The 21,535-nt window shown below is 48.1% G+C and overlaps 1 protein-coding gene across 2 annotated transcripts in view; it reads left to right on the top strand.

The window, feature by feature from the left end:
* Window positions 1-21,535, top strand: part of shc2 (SHC (Src homology 2 domain containing) transforming protein 2) — a 58,100-nt gene that overhangs the window by 20,889 nt on the left and 15,676 nt on the right. For both annotated transcript variants that reach the window (XM_078198512.1, XM_078198511.1), the window contains 5 exons: window positions 992-1,118; window positions 4,565-4,733; window positions 13,180-13,276; window positions 13,873-14,049; window positions 18,159-18,451. In XM_078198512.1, coding sequence (XP_078054638.1) covers window positions 992-1,118; window positions 4,565-4,733; window positions 13,180-13,276; window positions 13,873-14,049; window positions 18,159-18,451 — 863 coding nt within the window. The remainder of the gene's footprint in view (window positions 1-991; window positions 1,119-4,564; window positions 4,734-13,179; window positions 13,277-13,872; window positions 14,050-18,158; window positions 18,452-21,535) is intronic.

Below are 21,535 nucleotides of genomic sequence, written 5' to 3'. Positions count from 1 at the left end.
GATTGTCAAACATAATGTGACACTGGGCCGCGTGAGACCTCAGGGACTCAGCTTGGTCAAAGCGATGGGCTGAAGGCACAACATGAAAGGAGGGAATTCCAGAGCTTGGAGTCCAGGGGGTGAAGGCACGGCCACCATTGGTGGAGAGCTTGAAATTGGGGATCAGCAAGGGAGCAGAGATTGCGAAAGGCTATGGGATTGTAGGATCAGATCACTGAGATAGGGAGGGGGGGGAGGTTCTGGAGATAATTGAAGATAAGGATGAAAATTTTACTACCAAAGTATTGCAGTTCCAGGAGCCAGTGGAAGTCAGAGGTCAGAGGGTGACGATTGGTCAGAACTTGGTTACAGTGGAGCCTGTTCCTGATATTAACTGTGATTGGAACATGCATTAAAAACAATTTCATTTCTAATATCAGAAAACTCAGACAAATTACACGATATTCAAAAATACGACAGAACGGACATTGAATCCAACATCAGGGGGACTCTTCTACAGAGGAGGTTGGAGGAGGGGACAGAGGGGATTGGGAGAGGGGCAGAGGGGAGTTGGGGAGGGGCAAAGGGGATTGGGAGAGGGGCAGAGGGGAGTTGGGGAGGGGCAAAGGGGTTAGGGGGGTTAGGCGGGATGTGCGGAGGATGGGAAAGAGGCTGAGAGTTTGCATAAGGAGAGGGATTCATGGGTCTGTGGAGGGAGCACTCGGTCCTGAGTACTGTTTGGATGAGTTGCACAGGGGCCGGGGGAGCCAGCCCTGGGGCACAGAACGATCCCACTGAAGGAGGTGATGCTGGGAGATGTAACGAGGGAGCTTCACTGAGAAATTTCAAACCTAGTGAGATAAACAGTTTGCAGGAGATGGTACAACAGGAAGGTGAACAGGAAGATCCCAGCACGTCTGGAGAGTTACTGAAGTGTCCTGAGATTGTGCCTCACCTGCCGATGTTTACCTGGATAGTCGGAATAATGGAACCTCCTTTCAATCCTCCACAGCCTGTCATATTCTGGAGTGTTGTGAGGGGTTAGCACAGACTGTCATCAGCACCATTGGACAAGCCTTTGAACTGAGGTTCAAACAGTATCTCCATAGCCCTCCGAAAGCAGTTGCTCCTCTCGATAGGTAAGATTGCGGTGTTTGTCAACACGGCAGACTGAGTGATTCACACCCTCCAGAGAAAAGTCAGACTAATGAATCAGATCATTATATTCACAGCTCTCAGCTTTGTCTCTGAGCTCCTCCCCTCACTGGGGTACAGGATCCCCCTCCTCTCCTGAAGGTGCTGACTCTCACTGGGGTACAGGGTCCCCCTCCTCTCCTGAAGGTGCTGTCTCTCACTCGGATACAGGGTCCCCTCCTCTCCTGAAGGTGCTGACTCTCACTGGGGTAAAGGGTCCCCTCCTCTCCTGAAGGTACTAATTCTCACTGGGGTACAGGGTCCCCCTCCTCTCCTGAAGGTGCTGACTCTCACTGGGGTACAGGATCCCCCTCCTCTCCTGAAGGTACTAATTCTCACTGGGGTACAGGATCCCCTCCTCTCCTGAAGGCGCTGACTCTCACTGGGGTACAGGGTCTCCTCCTCTCCTGAAGATGCTGACTCTCACTGGGGTACAGGATCCCCCTCCTCTCCTGAAGGTACTAATTCTCACTGGGGTACAGGATCCCCCTCCTCTCCTGAAGGTGCCGACTCTCACTGGGGTACAGGGTCCCCCTCCTCCCCTGAAGGTGCTGACTTTATTTGGAACCATTCTCATGAATCTCGCTCTCTAATGCCCTCACACCTTTCCTAACGTGTGTTACCCAGAACAGGACAATGCTTCATTGAGGCCAAACCAGTGTTTTGTACAGTTTTAACACAATTTCCTTGCTTTTGTACTCTACACCCCTCCTGAGAAAGTTCAGGATGCTGAATGCTTTATTTATCTCACTCTCAGTTGTGTCAGCTTCAATGATTTATGCACATACACACCCAGGTTCCCTCAGCTTCTTCACTCCGCATTGGTGAAGTCAAAACGAAGGCTCATAGACTTGCTGAGAAGCATTTCTGATATTGTTCCACATCCTGTCGCAGCTACCCCCCGTTTGTGGTGTTAGTGACCAGATCAGAAACTCCAGAAACTGTTATGAAGTTAGACTAGACCGCAAGGGTTTTCCTATTTTGGCATTAGTGTGAGGACAAGGTGTTTCACTCCAGGTGTGATTCTATTGACTCCCTAGGAGAACAAACTTTATTTAACAATACAGTTTAACTATAACAAATGAATTAGCTTAGTCTTTACCAATTGAAAAACTTAAACATGACAAGATACAATTTTTAACTGCTGACGTACCTCTTTTATTCTAGTTAAGCAATATTCCTCATAGACTTAAAGCCTCTTCAAAATCAGTTAGCAAATAACACAGGCTTATGTGTTTTTACACTTGTTAACAGTCTGAGAGCCTTTGAACACTGCTGGATGGGGAGAGAGAGAGAGCAAGAGAGAGACAGCCCCAAACAGCAGCCTCCAGAGAGAGAGAGAGAGACTCTTACTTCTTTCAGATCAGGGATCAGTGCTTGGTCCTCTGAATCATAGAAAATCATAGAAACCCTACAGTGTAGAAAGAGGCCATTTGGCCCATCGAGTCTACACCGACCACAATCCCATGCCCACCCAGGCCCTACCCCCATATCCCTCCATATTTTACCCGCTAATCCCTCTAACCTACACATCCCAGGACACTAAGGGGCAATTTAGCATGGTCAATCAACCTAACCCGCACATCTTTGGACTGTGGGAGGAAACCGGAGCACCCGGAGGAAACCCACGCAGACACGAGGAGAATGTGCAAACTCCACACAGACAGTGACCCAAGCCGGGAATCGAACCCAGGACCCTGGAGCTGTGAAGCAGCAGTGCTAACCACTGTGCTACCGTGCCGCCCTATTTGTGATTTTTATTAATGACTTAGAGGTGGGGGCTGAAGGGCGGATCAGTAAATTTGCTGATGATACCAAGATTGGTGGAGTAGTGGATGAGGCGGAGGGCTGTTGTAGACTGCAAAGAGACATAGATAGGATGCAATGCTGGGCTGAAAAATGGCAGATGGAGTTTAACCCTGATAAATGTGAGGTGATTCATTTTGGTAGGACAAATTTAAATGTGGATTACAGGGTCAAAGGTAGGGTTCTGAAGACTGTGGAGGAACAGAGAGATCTTGGGGTCCATATCCACAGATCTCTGAAGGTTGCCACTCAAGTGGATAGAGCTGTGAAGAAGGCCTATAGTGTGTTAGCTTTTATTAACAGGGGGTTGGAGTTTAAGAGCCGTGGGGTTATGCTGCAACTGTACAGGACCTTGGTGAGACCACATTTGGAATATTGTGTGCAGTTCTGGTCACCTCACTATAAGAAGGATGTGGAAGCGCTGGAAAGAGTGCAGAGGAGATTTACCAGGATGCTGCCTGGTTTGGAGGGTAGGTCTTATGAGGAAAGGTTGAGGGAGCTAGGGCTGTTCTCTGTGGAGCGGAGGAGGCTGAGGGGAGACTTAATAAGTTTATAAAATGATGAAGGGGATAGATAGAGTGAATGTTCAAAGACTATTTCCTCGGGTGGATGGAGCTATTATAAGGGGGCATAACTATAGGGTTCATGGTGGGAGATATAGGAAGGATATCAGAGGTAGGTTCTTTACGCAGAGAGTGGTTGGGGTGTGGAATGGACTGCCTGCAGTGATAGTGGAGTCAGACACTTTAGGAACATTTAAGCGGTTATTGGATAGGCACATGGAGCACACCAGGATGATAGGGAGTGGGATAGCTTGATCTTGGTTTCAGATAAAGCTCGGCACAACATCGTGGGCCGAAGGGCCTGTTCTGTGCTCTACTGTTCTATGTTCTATGTAGATTCAAGCAGAAACCGCTTGCTTTTCCTTGTAAGCTTAACTCCTCCCATTAGTACATGACTGTCTCTTGTCAATCAACCTAATTAATTGCCACTCTGAGGGGAAAACCAAAAGAAACAAGAATGCATTAACTCAGATTAGAACAAACACCCCATTATCTCGGATCAATTGTTCTCTTGCACCCTCAGACAGATTGGCACTGGGTAAACAGAGCTGAATTTTAAACATACCCCTCACAAGAAACGTGATATAAATACATGTTTTAAAGGCACAGTATCATCGCAATGTGCTGAAATAACCATCACCTGTTTTGCTTCACAATGTAACAGACATAACAAATCTCAGCAATGTAATTGATAAGACATTCACACCCTTTATTCTATCTTTCCTTTTCTGTTCTTCCTCCCAAAATGAATCATTCACACTTTTCTGCATTAATCTGATCTGCCACCGATCTGCCCACTGCACCAACTTGTCCATTTGCTGCAGAGGTTCTACATTCTCCTCTTCACAGGTCGCAGTGTTTCCCTGTTTCGTATCATCTGCAAATTTTGAAATTGTGTTCTGTGCCAAGGTCTCGGTCAGTATGAATCAAGAAAAGCCAGGGTCCTAACAGATCATGAACATTTTGGCTGAATATTTGTTGCCTCGGTTGTAACATTTATTTCTTCCTTGGGTTAATGATAGGATGACCAGCGGCGAGGAATCTGCCTGGGGTGAGGAGGAGGAGGTGTCAGAGCATAATTATTATAACAGCATTCCAGGAAAGGAGCCTCCTCTGGGAGGCATTGTGGACACTCGGAACAGGCAGTGGAACGTTCAGACACAGGAATCCAGGCCAGCAGGCACGGTGCAGGTCAGAGTCTGTCCCTGATTGTCCACTGCACGGGTCTGTTAGTAACAACCTCCATACCCCTTATTCACATCACTCCCTGTGTCAGTAAAGCCTGAACCTGGGGTCCATGTGGACCAGCTGGTCTCTGGTAGTCTGTCCCTGGTTCATGTGGCACCCAGTCAGTCAGTGTCGGCAGGATATTCGGCCGGATGAGGCCTCACAGTGTCCTGCCCCTCGGCCGATCTCTGGAATTGTATCTCATCGTAACGGCTGCTAAATATTCAGCAATTCTTCCAAGGGATCGTTTTTGGAACAAAATGAATTTTAAATGTAAATTATCTCCAACGCAACTATGGAATTTTCTAAAGTTTCTGGAATGTTCTGCATGTTGAGAAACATTCCGCGAGGAGCCACATAACCGACCAGGCTTCCAGATCAAATTAAACACCAGGGCCCAGAACATCCGGGTTCTCCAGTGTCGCGTTTGGGGGGAGTACCCCCCCCCCAATCTGGGTACTCCCTCCAGGGGGCTACTCTCCCCAAATCCCTCCAGGACGTTCCCAGGTAAGTGTTTACCTGGAAATTGTCCAGAAAACCTAACTTGCCCTGGACAAGTGCGCTGGGCTCGGAACCATCTGACAATGCGATTTAAATCACTAACTTGGGATGGTTCTGTCACTTTTACCCTGATTGTTACTCTGTAAGATTTAGAAGGAAGTCACTCCTAACTCCAGAGTAACTATTTAAACACCCCGACCAGTCTCACACGGCGAGTGCTGTAGAAAGGGGGTGTCCCCTCTTCCCCAGTTACTCTGTGCTGCTGGGGGTGATCTTTCTGCCCCTGTCTCACTCAGCCTGACTGAGGAACGTTGGGCTGGAGGGGTTCAGGCTGGGGGTCACTCCCGGGATGGGGGTCACTCCCGGGATGGGGGTCACGGGGCTTTGAAAAGATTTGAACTCTTTTTCAGCTTGTCACTTTAACCCTTTACACTCTTTAACTTTCTAAACCCTCTGGGTGAGTGGAGCTGCTTAAAAGCTTTGAACCGAATTGTTTACATTCACTCTTGTGGTCCATTATCTTTTACAAGGTGTTTGATTGACAGGTCTCGGCTATTTCAAAGTAGGGATTATGCTTATTTGTTTACAAAAGCTCTTTCATGGTCCATTAACTCTGAAGTGCTCCCTCGTTTGAGCAAGTGTTCAGTGTAACCGGAGTTTATTTTCATCGGGCTTTCCCCTCTGGTCCTCGCCAGGGCAGGTGCTCTGAAAGTGGCTTTTGCTGAGCCTCTTCTGCCTGTCCAGGAGGTGATATCCCACTTTGCAAGGCTGGCAACACACACAACATTGTGTGCAGGGGTTCCTCAATCAGGCCCCTCTCACAGCGACTCTGCACAGAGTCAGAGAGTTGAGCTCAATCCCCCTGATGTTGCTGTCAATGGCATGGGGGATAGGGGCTTCTAATCTGGGTGGGAGGGGGTCCACAGAGTGAAGGTTGGCAGCCCCAGGGGCTGTCAGCAGTTCAGTCAGGGAGAGCTTGTAGCGGGATCCCTCTTTTTAACTCCACTGGGCTTATTTTAGGTTTGGTTCTCTGTTACCCAAACCCCACCAATGCCCGAGTGATTCTCTCTCTCGCCGATGGAACAACGGCCACCTTGTATCTACTTCACTAGAGTAGCGCTCCCAAGAGAGAGAAAAGGAAACTGCTGCCTATTCACTACCTGGCAGCCTTTCCTGAGTGGGCGGTTTCGAAGCGCCCAGGGTACCCTCAGTTCTAGACTCCGGAATTATGGTAAGGGATATTTAATATTGTGACTTGGTCAGAGATCGTTGGTGAGAAATTGAAAAGATCAAAACGGACTCCAATGGAAGTCAAAGATATATATATATATTTGTTAAAACATCAAGAGTAGAGGATCCTGGTAGAGGATCCCACCCTTCCATCCTCCTCTAACCTAATTATAAGTGTGGGGAAGTTTTTTGTTTTCTTTTTTTCTTGCTGGTAATGGCTTCAGGGATGGCAGTTCAGGCAGTATGCTGCATCTCCTGTGGGATGTATGTGGTGAGGAAATCCAGTAGTGTTTCAGGAGATTTTAGTTGTAAGAAGTGCATTAGATTGCAGCTTCTGGAGGAGCGTGTAAAGGAGCTGGAGGGGGAGGTAGAGGAACTCCGCATAATTCGGGAGGCGGAGGTGGAAGTTGATAAGAGTTATAGAGAAATAGTAACTCCTAGAAATGAGGCTTGGGTCAATGCCAGGAGGAGGGGTAAGAAGCAATCGGGAAGACAATCCCCTGGGGCGGTTCCCCTCCATAATAGGTTTTCGGTGCTGGAGGCTACAGTTGAGGAGGAATCAACTGAGCATAGAGAGCAGATCTCTGGGGGTGAGCCGAGTGAGAAAGCTCAGGTGGTTAGGGGCTGTAAAAGACTGGGCCTTGTGATTGGAGACTCCACAATTAAGGGGACAGATAGGAGGGTCGGAACTAAAGGTAGGGACTCAGGGTTGGTGTGTTGCCTACCAGGGGCTGGGGTCCGGGATGTGTCTGACAGGGTATTCAGGACTCTTAGGGGGGAGGGAGATAAACCACAAGTTATTGTACATGTGGGGACACACGACATAGGGAGGATAGGGGAAGGGGATATTAGGCAGGGATTTATGGAGTTGGGGTGGAAACTAAAGGCCAAGACTGACAGAGTGGTTATCTCTGGACTCTTGCCTGTACCACGGGATAGTTTAGAGAGGAATAGGGAGAGGGAAGGTTTGAATTCATGGCTGAGGGGATGGTGCAGGAGGGAGGGGTTCAGGTACTTAAGCAATTGGGGCTCGTACTGGGGAAGGTGTGACCTCTATGAGAAGGATGGTCTACACCTTAATCAGAAGGGGACCAATATCCTGGGGGGTAAATTTGCTAAGGCCATGCAGGGAGGTTTAAACTGATTCGGGGGGGGGGAGGGATCCTGAGTAGTGGGGCTGAAAGTGAGGGATGCATGGATGGGGACTGCAATGCACGGCATTGCAGAGGTGGGGTGGAGCAGGGTTTGAAATGTGTATACTTCAATGCCAGGAGTATTCGCAATAAAGTGGGTGAACTTGCAGCGTGGATCAGTACCTGGGACTTCGATGTTGTGGCTATTTCAGAGACATGGATAGAGCAGGGGCAGGAATGGATGCTGCAGGTCCCGGGGTTCAAATGTTTTAGTCGAAGTAGGGAAGGAGGTAGAAGAGGGGGAGGGGTAGCATTATTGGTCAGAGATTGTATCACAGTGTCAGAGAGGAGGTTTGATGAGGACTTATCTGTTGAGGTAGTATGGGCGGAGATTAGAAATAGGAGAGGAGAGGTCACCCTGTTGGGAGTCTTTTATAGACCTCCTAAAAGTTCTAGAGAGGTTGAGGAAAGGATTGCGGAGTCAATCCTGCTTAGGAGTGAAAGTAATAGGGCAATTGTTATGGGGGATTTTAACTTGACTAATATTGACTGGAATTGTTATAGCTCTAGCTCGTTAGAGGGGTCAGTTTTTGTTCAAAGCGTGCAGGAAGGTTTTTTGACTCAGTATGTAGACAGGCCAACTAGAGGTGAGGCTATATTGGATCTGGTGCTGGGAAATGAGCCAGACCAGGTGCTAGACTTGGAAGTTGGTGTGCATTTTGGTGATAGTGACCACAATTCGGTTACGTTCACCTTAGTGATGGAAAGGGATAGGCATGAACCTCGGGCCAGTGGTTTTAGCTGGGGGAAGGGTAATTATGAGGCTATTAGGAGAGAATTAGGAAACATAGGTTGGACTAGGAGATTACAGGGACTGGGAACGTCCGACATGTGGAGTTTTTTCAAGGAGCAGCTACTGCGAGTCTGTGATAGGTATGTCCCTGTCAGGCAAGGAGGAATTGGTAGGGCTAGGGAACCGTGGTGCACCAAAAAAGTTTCTTTGTTGGTTAAAAAGAAAAAGGAGGCTTATGTTCGGATGAGACGTGAGCACTCGGGTAGTGCACTAGAAAGCTTTAGATTGGCTAAGAGGGAGTTGAAGAGCGAGCTTAGAAGGGCTAAAAGGGGACATGAGAAGACTTTGGCGGATAGGGTTAAAGAGAATCCTAAGGCGTTCTATAGGTATGTCAAGAACAGAAGGTTGGTTAGGGCAAGTTTAGGGCCAGTTATAGATGGCAGAGGGAAGTTATGTGTGGAACCGGAGGAGATTGGTGAAGCATTGAACCAATATTTCTCTTCGGTGTTCACGCAAGGGGACATGAATATAGCTGAGGAGGACACTGGGTTGCAAGGGAGTAGAATAGACAGTATTACAGTTGATAAGGAGGATGTGCAGGATATTCTGGAGGGTCTGAAAATAGATAAATCCCCTGGTCCGGATGGGATTTATCCAAGGATTCTCTGGGAGGCAAGAGAAGTGATTGCAGAGCCTCTGGCTCTGATCTTCAGGTCGTCGTTGGCCTCTGGTATAGTACCAGAAGATTGGAGGTTAGCGAATGTTGTCCCATTGTTTAAGAAGGGGAACAGAGACTTCCCCGGGAATTATAGACCGGTGAGTCTCACTTCTGTTGTCGGCAAGATGTTGGAAAAAATTATAAGGGATAGGATTTATAGTTATTTGGAGAGTAATGAATTGATAGGTGATAGTCAGCATGGTTTTGTGGCAGGTAGGTCGTGCCTTACTAACCTTATTGAGTTTTTTGAGAAAGTGACCAAGGAGGTGGATGGGGGCAAGGCAGTGGACGTGGTATATATGGATTTTAGTAAGGCGTTTGATAAGGTTCACCATGGTAGGCTTCTGCAGAAAATGCAGATGTATGGGATTGGGGGTGATCTAGGAAATTGGATCAGGAATTGGCTAGCGGATAGGAAACAGAGGGTGGTGGTTGATAGTAAATATTCATCATGGAGTGCGGTTACAAGTGGTGTACCTCAGGGATCTGTTTTGGGGCCACTGCTGTTTGTAATATTTATTAATGATCTGGATGAGGGTATAGTTGGGTGGATTAGCAAATTTGCTGATGACACCAAAGTCGGTGGTGTGGTAGACAGTGAGGAAGGGTGTCGTAGTTTGCAGGAAGACTTAGACAGGTTGCAAAGTTGGGCCGAGAGGTGGCGGATGGAGTTTAATGCGGAGAAGTGTGAGGTAATTCACTTTGGTAGGAATAACAGATGTGTTGAGTATAGGGCTAACGGGAGGACTTTGAATAGTGTGGAGGAGCAGAGGGATCTAGGTGTATGTGTGCATAGATCCCTGAAAGTTGGGAATCAAGTAGATAAGGTTGTTAAGAAGGCATATGGTGTCTTGGCGTTTATTGGTAGGGGGATTGAATTTAGGAGTCGTAGCGTTATGTTGCAACTGTACACAACTCTGGTGCGGCCGCACTTGGAGTACTGTGTGCAGTTCTGGTCCCCACATTACAGGAAGGATGTGGAGGCTTTGGAGAGGGTACAGAGGAGGTTTACCAGGATGTTGCCTGGTATGGAGGGGAGATCCTATGAGGAGAGGCTGAGGGATTTGGGATTGTTTTCGCTGGAAAGGCGGCGGCTAAGAGGGGATCTTATTGAAACATATAAGATGATTAGAGGTTTAGATAGGGTGGATAGTGATAGCCTTTTTCCTCTGATGGAGAAATCCAGCACGAGGGGGCATGGCTTTAAATTGAGGGGGGGTAGTTATAGAACCGATGTCAGGGGTAGGTTCTTTACCCAGAGGGTGGTGAGGGATTGGAATGCCCTGCCAGCATCAGTAGTAAATGCGCCTAGTTTGGGGGCGTTTAAGAGATCCGTAGATAGGTTCATGGACGAAAAGAAATTGGTTTAGGTTGGAGGGTCACAGTTTTTTTTTTTAACTGGTCGGTGCAACATCGTGGGCCGAAGGGCCTGTTCTGCGCTGTAATGTTCTATGTTCTAAGATCAATCACCAAACACCAGGAAAACAACACACAATGCCTTATGCTCTATAAGACTATAGCTATGGAAGGAATACTAAAACGGACACAACGGAATGCTTATTTTACACAAGTTTACCAGTGTCTTAAACTATGAAAGATGCATGCAAAAGCCCCCCCCCCCTTTCCCCAAAGCCTCATCCACTATGATGATCTCGGGAACTTCGCGAATTACCAGGGGATACTCACAATCCTAGTTTAAATTGCTCAGTGGGCTTCGGGCTGCGTGCTGGAGATGAACGAGAGGCAGGAACAGGAGAAGAGAGTGGAGGGTGCTGCCATGCTGGGCCGAAGAGAAAAGAGAGAGCGAGCAAAGCTTGCTTGTCCCTTTTTAAAACCTGAAGCAGTGATTCTCTCACACAAAAACAGTTTCTGATCATTGATAGCTTCGATTGACTGGGACAAAAGGGCCGACAGCCTTAATTGACATTTTAATGTCTTTTAAATGTTCTGAGTCATCCTGATTGGAATCCCATCAGCGAGCTGAGTCATTGATGTTGTCTGTGGATGGAATGATCTCTGTTTCCATTGTCTCGCTGCTGGGCTATTTACTCCTTGTCTGCTGGTCATGGTTTCTCCTTTGTTTCCTTTTGAATAGATCATCCCTGTCTCGACCTTCTCGTTATTCCCAGCCTCTTGCATATTCATGTGGCCTGACAACCAGTTGGCCATTTTCCTTATCTCTGGGTTTTTTAATCATGGAGGATTTGCCCTAAACCTACAAGCTGCACCCTTTCCTCATGGGGGACGTGTAACCTTGGCATCTTCCTGCCTATCTCCTCCCTCTTTGTGAGAAACCTTCTCCTCTGGGACACAAAAAGACATTTTGACCCAGATAGCTGGCGGTTCGTGGGGGTCTATAGCAGGTGCCATGTGTGGGCACCGTATCGAGCCAGACAGGGTGGTGATGAGGGAGATGCTGGGAGGCTGGGTATTGGGAGGTGGCAGGGAGTGGATCACGGGTGATAGACAGGAATGACGCCAGGAGGAGACAGATGGTGACTCACCCTTGCTGTGTGTAGGATGCCATTCATTTCCTTCCTCCGCTGGATGTCCTGGGATGGTGGGACTGACGTATAAGGAGAGATTGAGTCGATTAGGATTGTATTCGCTGGAGTCCAGAAGAATGAGGGAGGGGGGAATCTCATAGAAACCTTAAATTTTTTTTATTTTTCATTTGTGGGATGTGGGCGTGACTAGCTGGCCTGTATTTATTGCCCATCTCTAGTCAACCACATTGCTGTGGCTCTGGAGTCACATGTAGGCCAGACCGGGTAAGGATGGCAGATTTCCTTCCCTAAAGGACATTAGTGAACCAGATGGGTTTTTCCAACAATCAACAATAGTTTCATGGTCACCAGTAGATTCTTAATTCCAGATATTTTTTTATTGAATTCAAATTCCGTCATCTGCCGTGGTGGGGATTCGAACCCGGGTCCCCAGAACATCAGCTGAGTTTCTGGATTAATAGTTGAAAGATAATACCACTGGGCCATCACCTCTAACAGGACGAGACAGGGTAGAGGGAGGAAGGATGTTCCCGATGGTGGGGGAGTCCAGAGCCAGGGGTCACAGTCTGAGAGTAGAGGGCAAACCATTTAGGACAGAGAGGAGAGAAACTTCTTCACCCAGAGAGTGGTGAGCCTGTGGAATTCACCCCCACAGAAAGCAGCTGAGGCCAAAACAGTGAATATTCTCGAGAAGGGGTTAGGTATACCTCCTGGGACTAAAGGGAGCAAGGGATATGGGGGGAAGGGGGGATCAGGATATTGAATTTGATGATCAGTCATGATCATAATGAATGGCGGAGCAGGCTCGAAGGGCCGAATGGCCTCCTCCTGCTTCTAGTTTCTGTGTTTCTATGAAAACAAGTGCAGGTGAATCCTATATTCACAAAGCAGGATCCACGCCAGAGTGTGCCCCATTTGTATAATAATCTGCTCTCATCACATTGGGCTGGAGTTTATTTTCACCGGACGATGTTCTGTTGGAGCGGATTCTCTCCCATTGTAGAAGCTGCCTGATTACCAATCAAATTGCTTTGGTCTCAGGACAGGGTGAACGGATTGGGGAACGATGCGTTCTGCTGCATTCAGTAATGCTTTGAGAACATTGCACCCGGAAATTCACCCTCTCCCAATCCTGAGGGTCACGTGATGGAATTGTTAACTTTATTCTATACAGGCCGAGACCAGGAAGTGGGGGAAAACCCACTGAAGGAGTGTTTCAGTGTCTCCTGTCTGTTGGGAGAAGTGATTTGTTGCCTGAGTTATTATAGGTTTTAATAAAAGTTTCTCAGTTCTGGGTTGGATTTGATTTTAGGCTCCTGACATCTTGGTTCTGAAAGTTCCCCTCTCCAATCATATTGGTGGTGTAATAGCTCACTGGACATTGTGAACCGGATAATTATCCAGACTTTGTCACATCTCCGGCCTGGATTCTCGCAATTGGACATAAACTCGGACCACAATTTGTTGTTAATCTTTGACATGTTGTGTGGGCCTTCACAGAACTCCCTCTTGATTCTTTTCATTACAGCTCAGTAATCTAAAGAGAGAATGTGAGAAAGAGATGCACCAAAACGGACAGGAGAACATCAAGAATCACACTCAGGAGCTGGGACAGTCTGTCGCAGGTCAGAGATGGTCCATTTTTGTACTCTTTGGCCTTTGCCTGAGTGAAGGAACACAGCCCCAAGTGATGTGGCAGAGAGAATGTGTCACTCATTCCCCGTTCTCATTCCACTGACACAGTTTACACTCTTCCACGTTGAGCCCCATTCACTCTGTGGGATATTTCAACAAGGAGCCCAGTGCTGCCTGTGGTGAACTCACTCTGGGGGTGAGAAACACACACAGTTCCCAGGAATGGCCCCTGTCGAGTAGGGGAGGCCAAACCAATGCGTTTCACCTCCACCCAACCCCTCACTACCTCAGAGCTCTGAGGCTGATTATAAAATCCAAACCCACATTTCAGCTATAGCACAAAGTGTAAAGCTCAGAACCACTTTGCCCCTGAGCCAGTCACTTGGCTCCAGGAAGGAACTTCCACCAATGTTTTCAACATTTAAATTCTGCTCAATGAGAATGAGTCCCACCCCCCCTCCCGCCACCATCCCCTCCTGTCCCCCCAGACTGTTCTGGGGACTCAATGAGATCAGGCCACTTGTTGGACAGCTGCCTTCCCCGTTACCCGATGGCACTGACGACACGTTGGTATTGTCCATTACAGGAATGTTCAGTGACGGTTACCTTCGCCCTTATGGGAAATCTGTGTGTGAGGAGCACCTATACGTGAACACCCAGTGTGTTGAGCAGGGGGAATGGAGCAGCAGTGAGCTGAGTGCAACACTGAACGGCGCAGCAGGGGACACGGCAGAGAGTCCCGAGAAAGACGTGTTTGACATGAGTAAGTATTTCTCGACACATTTGGTTCCATTGACCATCCGTCAGCCCAAAGTGCAATGAAGCACAATAGCTCTGAGGCTGGGATTAAACCACCTGCCATTCACAGCGCTTGCCAGGTACTCTTTGCCTTGGTAACCTCCTGCAGCACTACACCCTGTCCAAAATCTCCGCACTCCTCCAACTCGGCCCTCTTGGTTATCCCCGATTTTAAAATTCCACCACTGGTTAGGTGTATTGGCCGTGCTAAATTCTCTCTCCGTATACCAGAACAGGCGTCGCAGTGTGGCGACTAAGGGATTTTCACAGTAACTTCATTGCAGTGTTAATGTAAGCTTACTTGTTACACTAATACATAGAACATAGAACATTACAGCGCAGTACAGGCCCTTCAGCCCTCGATGTTGCGCCGACCAGTGAAACCAATCTGAAGCCCATCTAACCTACACTATTCCAATTTCATCCATATGTTCATCCAATGACCATTTAAATGCCCTTAATGTTGGCGAGTCCACGACTGCTGCAGGCGGGGCATTCCACACCCTTACTACTCTCTGAGTGAAGAACCTACCTCTGACATCTGTCCTATATCTCTCACCCCTCAATTTAAAGCTATGTCCCCTCGTGCTAGCCATCACCATCTGAGGAAAAAGGCTCTCACTATCCACCCTATCTAATCTTCTGATCATCTTGTATGCCTCTATTAAGTCACCTCTTAACCTTCTTCTCTCTAACGAAAACAGCCTCAAGTCCCTCAGCCTTTCCTCATAAGACCTTCCCACCATACCAGGAACATCCTAGTAAATCTCCTCTGCACCCTTTCCAATGCTTCCACATCCTTCCTATAATGCGGCAACCAGAACTGTACGCAATACTCCAAATGCGGCCGCACCAGAGTTTTGTACAGCTGCAACATGACCTCCTGGCTCCGAAACTCAATCCCTCTACCAATAAAAGCTAACACTCCGTACGCCTTCTTAACAACCCTATCAACCTGGGTGCCAACTTTCAGGGATCTATGCACATGGACACTGAGATCTCTCTGTTCATCCATACTACCAAGTATCTTACCATTAGCCCAGTACTCTGTAATCCTGTTACTCCTTCCAAAGTGAATCACCTCACATTTTTCCGCATTGAACTCCATTTGCCACCTCTCAGCCCAGCTCTGCAGCTTATCTATGTCCCTCTGTAACCTGAAACAACCTTCCGCACTGTCCACAACTCCACCGACTTTAGTGTCATCCGCAAATTTACTAACCCATCCTTCTACGTCCTCATCCAGCTCATTTATAAAAATGACAAACAGCAGTGGCCCCAAAACAGATCCTTGCAGTACACCACTAGGAACTGAACTCCAGGATGAACATTTCCCATCAACCACCACCCTCTGTCTTCTTACCATAGAACCATAGAAAATTACAGCTCAGAAACAGGCCTTTTGGCCCTTCTTGTCTGTGCCGAACCATTTTATGCCTAGTCTCACTGACCTGCACTTGGACCATATCCCTCCACACCCCTCTCATCCATGGACCCGTCCAAGTTTTTCTTAAATGTTAAAAGTGACCCCGCATTTACCACTTTATCCGGCAGCTCATTCCACACTCCCACCACTCTCTGTGTGAAGAAGCCCCCCCTAATATTCCCTTTAAACTTTTCTCCTTTCACCCTTAACCCATACCCTCTGGTTTTTTTCTCCCCTAGCCTCAGCAGAAAAAGCCTGCTTGCATTCACTCTATCTATACCCATCAAAATCTTATACACCTCTATCAAATCTCCCCTCAATCTGCTACGCTCCAGGGAATAAAGTCCCAACCTATTCAATCTCTCTCTGTAACTCAGCTTCTCAAGTCCCGGCAACATCCTTGTGAACCTTCTCTGCACTCTTTCAATCTTATTTACATCCTTCCTGTAACTAGGTGACCAAAACTGTACACAATACTCCAAACTCGGCCTCACCAATGCCTTATATAACCTTACCATAACACTCCAACTTTTATACTCGATACTCCGATTTATAAAGGCCAATGTACCAAAGGCACTTTTTACGACCCTATCCACCTGTGACGTCACTTTTAGAGAATTCTGTACCTGTATTCCCAGATCCCTCTGTTCAACTGCACTCTTCAGAGTCCTACCATTTACCCTGTACGTTCTTCTTTGGTTTGTTCTTCCAAAGTGCAATATCTCACACTTGTCTGCGTTAAATTCCATTTGCCATTTTTCAGCCCATTTTTCTAGTTGGTCCAAATCCCTCTGCAAGCTTTGAAAACCTTCCTCATTGTCCACTACACCTCCAATCTTTGTATCATCAGCAAACTTGCTGATCCAATTTACCACATTATCATCCAGATCATTGATATAGATGACAAACAACAATGGACTCAACACCGATCCCTGCGGCACACCACTAGTCACAGGCCTCCACTCAGAGAAGCAATCCTCCACAACCACTCTCTGGCTTCTTCCATTGAGCCAGTGTCTTATCCAATTTACTACCTCCCCATGTATACCTAGTGACTGAACCTTCCTAACTAACCTCCCATGAGGGACCTTGTCAAAGGCCTTGCTGAAATCCAGGTAGACAACATCCACCGCCTTCCCTTCATCCACTTTCCTGGTAACCTCCTCGAAAAACTCTAATAGATTGGTCAAACATGACCTACCACGCACAAAGCCATGTTGACTCTCCCTAATAAGTCCCTGTCTATCCAAATATTTGTAGATCCTATCCCTTATCCCTTACAGCTAGCCAATTCCTGATTCAAACCGCTAAATCACCCTCAATCCCATGCGTCTGTATTTTCTGCAATAGCTTACCGTGGGGAACCTTATCAAACGCTTTACTGAAATCCATCTACAGTACACCAACTGCTTTACCCTCATCCACCTCTTTGATCACCTTCTCAAAGAACTCAATAAGGTTTGTGAGGCACGACCTACCCTTCACAAAACCGTGTTGACTATCCCCAATCAAATTATTCCTTTCTAGATGATTATAAATCCTATCTCTTATAATCCTTTCCAAAACTTTGCCCACAACAGAAGTAAGGCTCACTGGTCTATAATTACCAGGGTTGTCTCTACTCCCCTTCTTGAACAAGGGGACAACATTTGCTATCTTCCAGTCTTCTGGCACTGTTCCTGTAGACAATGACGACATAAAGATCAAAGCCAAAGGTTCTGCAATCTCCTCCCTCGCCTCCCAGAGAATCCTAGGATAAATCCCATCCGGCCCATGGGACTTATCTATTTTCACACTTTCCAAAATTGCTAACAGCTCCTCCTTATTAACCTCAATCCCGTCTAGTCCTGTATCTCAAAATTCTCCTCGACAACATTGTCTTTTTCCTGTGTGAATACTGACGAAAAATATTCATTTAGCGCCTCTCCTACCTCTTCAGACTCCACGCACAGCTTCCCACTACTCTCCTTGACTGGCCCTAATCTTACCCTAGTCATTCTTTTATTCCTGACATACCTATAGAAAGCTTTAGGGTTTTCCTTGATCCTACCTGCCAAAGACTTCTCATGTCCCCTCCTGCCTCTTCTTAGCTCTCTCTTTAGGTCCTTCCTGGCTAACTTGTAACTCTCAAGCGCCCTAACTGAGCCTTCACGTCTCATCTTTACATAAGTCTCCTTCTTCCTCTTCACAAAAGATTCAACTTCTTTAGTAAACCACGGTTCCCTCGCTCGACCACTTCCTCCCTGCCTGACAGGTACATACTTCTCAAGGACACGCAGTAGCTGTTCCTTGAACAAGCTCCACATTTCAATTGTGCCCATCCCTTGATAAATAAATAAACTAAACTAATAACCTTCAGTTTCTCCGGCCTGAAGTTCTGCAATTCCCTACCTAAACCTCCTGTACCCCTCTCTCCTCCTCTCCCCTCCTCTAAGATGCTGCTCAAACCTCTTTGGCCAAGCTTCAGGTCATCTGTCCTGACACCACAGTGTGTGGTTGAGTCACGCTCCTGTGGTACGCTGTGTGATATTGTGCACAGGTCTGTCTGTGGGACTCGGTGTGAGTGCGTTAGGAGCTCTCTCAGAGTGTGAAAGGAGCCTGTTAGTGTTACAGCGCGCACTAACTCACCTTCATTACTTCTACCAAAGGGCCATTCGAGGACGCCTTAAAACTGCACGATGCCAAATCCGGCAAGTGTAAAGGTCGAGGAACGGGTATCTCGCGGTTACATTTTGGCACAGCCAGGGCCATTGAGGAGGAACAGTTAAAGCAGCAATCCTGGTATCATGGGAAGATTAGTCGGAAAGTGGCTGAGAGGCTCCTGGTGTTGGACGGAGATTTTCTGGTGAGAGAGAGTCTGACAAGCCGTGGGCAGTACGTCCTGACTGGAATGCACAACAACCAAGCCAAGCACCTGCTACTGGTCGACCCAGAGGGAGTGGTGAGCAACAGGGGGTTGGGGGAGGCGGGTGTTTGTGGGTTAGGGAGGGTTCCTGTTGCCCATGGCTGTGTAATGTCAACTGTGAGAATGTTCGGGGGTGGGGGAGTAGGTGGGGGGTTGGGGGAGGGGGTGGGTGGGAGAGTGGGTAGGGGAGGGGGAGTGGGTGGGGGTGTGGATGGGGGGAGTGGGTGGGGCAGTAGGTGGTGCTGGGGAGGATGATGCCTCTGTGATCAAATAGTTTTCTGACATTCACTACCAGGTGCAATGATAAAGAATGGCTTCCCAGCCAAGGTGCCTCCCACTCCCCAGGCTATGGGAGTAACGGGGTGGGAGGGAGGGCGGGGGGTGGGGGTGGACGAACATGGTATCCAGCTTCTTGGCACTGCTTTTCTCGCTGTGAGCCACCTTGATGCTCTCTCAGACCCAGGGTGAGCTGTGGGGTCAGGAGATGGGCCGGCACGCACGGTGGCATGGTGGTCAGAACTGCTGCCTCACAGCACCAGGGACCCGGGTTCGATTCCCGGCTTGGGTCACTGTCTGAGCGGAGTCTGCACGTTCTCCCCGTGTCTGCGTGGGTTTCCTCCGGGTGCTCCGGTTTCCTCCCACACTCCAAAGATGTACGGTTAGGTGGATTGGCCATGCTAAATTGCCCCTGAGTAACAGGGGGACTAGCTTGGGTAAATGCATGGGGTTGTGGGGGTAGGGCCTGGGTAGGATTGTGGTCGGTGCAGACTCGATGGGCCGAATGGCCTCCTTCTGCACTGTAGAGATTCTATTCTAAGGTTTCGGGGTTTAGTGCTCCCATCTGCACTTTGTTTGGATGTTGGGGGAGCAGCAGCGGGGCTCCAGCGTCCCGTCTGGCTGTGGCATGCTGCCTGGAAGCTGCGGTATGCACGCAGTGGTTGCCATGTCGACCAGCTTGACCATCGCTACCATCAGAGGAAGAGGCTTCTCAGGAAGCCGGGTGCTCTGTTGCCACTTCTGGTGGAGATGTGGTGGTAACTTTGCGGACGGTGGGTTGGTCCAGTAAACTGGGGACGTTCCAGAAGCTGCAATGATAATAGAACATAGAAAAAATACAGCACAAACAGGCCCTTCGGCCCACAAGTTGCGCCGGTCATGTCCCTACCTATCTAGGCTTATATACAGGCTTACCTATAACCCTCAATCCTTTTAAGTCCCATGTACTCATCCAGAAGTCTCTTAAAAGACCCTATCGAGTTTGCCTCCACCACCACTGACGGCACCCGATTCCACTCACCTACCACCCTCTGAGTGAAAAACTTACCCCTGACATTTCCTCTGTACCTACTCCCCAGCACCTTAAACCTGTGTCCTCTCGTAGCAGCCATTTCAGCCCTGGGAAAAAGCCTCTGAGAATCCACCCGATCTATACCTCTCAACATCTTGTACACCTCTATTATGTCTCCTCTCATCCTACGTCTCTCCAAGGAGAAAAGACCGAGCTCCCTCAACCTATCCTCATAAGGCATGCCAACCAATCCAGGCAACATCCTTGTAAATCTTCTCTGCACCCTTTCAATCATTTCCAAATCCCTCCTGTAATGAGGCGACCAGAACTGAGCACAGTACTCCAAGTGGGGTCTGACGAGGGTCTTATAAAGCTGCATCATTATCTCCCGACTCCTAAACTCAATCCCTCGATTGATGAAGGCCAGCACCCCATACGCCTTCTTAACCACCTCCTTCACCTGAGAGGCCGATTTAAGAGACCTATGGACCCGGACCCCAAGGTCCTTCTGATCCTCTACACTGCTAAGAATCTTACCCTTGATATTATACTCCTTCATCCCATTTGACCTGACAAAATGGACCACTACACATTTATCCGGGTTGAAGTCCATCTGCCACTTCTCCGCCCAGTCTTGCGTCCTATCTATGTCACGCTGCAGCTTCTGACATCCCTCCAACCTATCCACAACACCACCAACCTTCGTGTCATTGGCAAACTTACCAACCCATCCCTCCACTTCCTCATCCAGGTCATTTATGAAAATGACAAACAGCAAGGGTCCCAGAAAAGATCCTTGGGGCACTCCACTGGTGACTGACCTCCATTCAGAAAAAGACCCATCTACAACCACTCTCTGCCTTCTTGCAGGCAAGCCAGTTCTGGATCCACAAGGCAACAGCCCCTTGGATCCCATGCCCTCTCACTTTCTCGAGAAGTCTTGCATGGGGGACCTTATCGAACGCCTTGCTGAAGTCCATGTAAACCACATCTACCGCTTTTCCTTCGTCAATGTGTTTAGTCACATTTTCAAAGAACTCCACCAGGCTCGTAAGGCACGATTTGCCTTTGACAAAGCCGTGCTGACTACTTTTGAGCATACTAAACTTCTCTAAATGTTCATAAATCCTGTCCCTCAGGATAATGGACAAACCTGCTCCACAGAGAAAGACAGGAGATTGAAGGTGCAATCTGAGGCGGGATCTGTTTGGTGTCCGAGGTCTCAGGACTCTGCTGCTCTGAGTGGCGAGCGACAGTGGTCGTCATGCTGTGCTGTCCGGAGGAGATCTGGAGGGACTCGGGCATCGCTGTTCAGAGGAGAGAGAGGCTGGTGATGGATTACGTACATCAGCGACAGGACAGAACAAAGAAAGCCCTGAGTGGCAGAGCAAACTCAACGAGACTCCCGCGAAGAAAACTCAAGACAAAGTACTTGAGCTTCACAATTCAAAGGAAACGGTGTTGAAGAACTTTCACACGAGACGAGGATTCCTCCGGTCCGGGTTTGTCCCAAGGAAACATATGGGAACAAAACCAAATAAACGTAATGCCATTCTGAAAGAACCGATGTCCCAATTTATCAGAGAAGATTCCGGAATGTTCACTATTCTGGGAGAAAGTGAGAGACACAAGAAAGAGATGGCAACACCGACAGAAACAGGACGCTGGGAAAACATTACACTCACCAAGAGGAAAGAGATGGAGAAGATGAAGCATAGCTGTGGGTTTTAGTTCAGTTGGGCAGCATGGTTGGTGCAGGCTTGGAGGGCCGAAGGGCCTGTTCCTGTGCTGTAATTTTCTTTGTTCTTTGTTCTATAGCGAGTGAAGGTAGA

The sequence above is a fragment of the Mustelus asterias genome, chromosome 26 (assembly GCF_964213995.1).
Source record: "Mustelus asterias chromosome 26, sMusAst1.hap1.1, whole genome shotgun sequence".
Taxonomy (NCBI): Eukaryota; Metazoa; Chordata; class Chondrichthyes; order Carcharhiniformes; family Triakidae; genus Mustelus; species Mustelus asterias.
The sequence above is the reverse complement of the archived record's forward strand: the minus strand, read 5'-3'. Positions and strand labels throughout refer to the sequence as shown.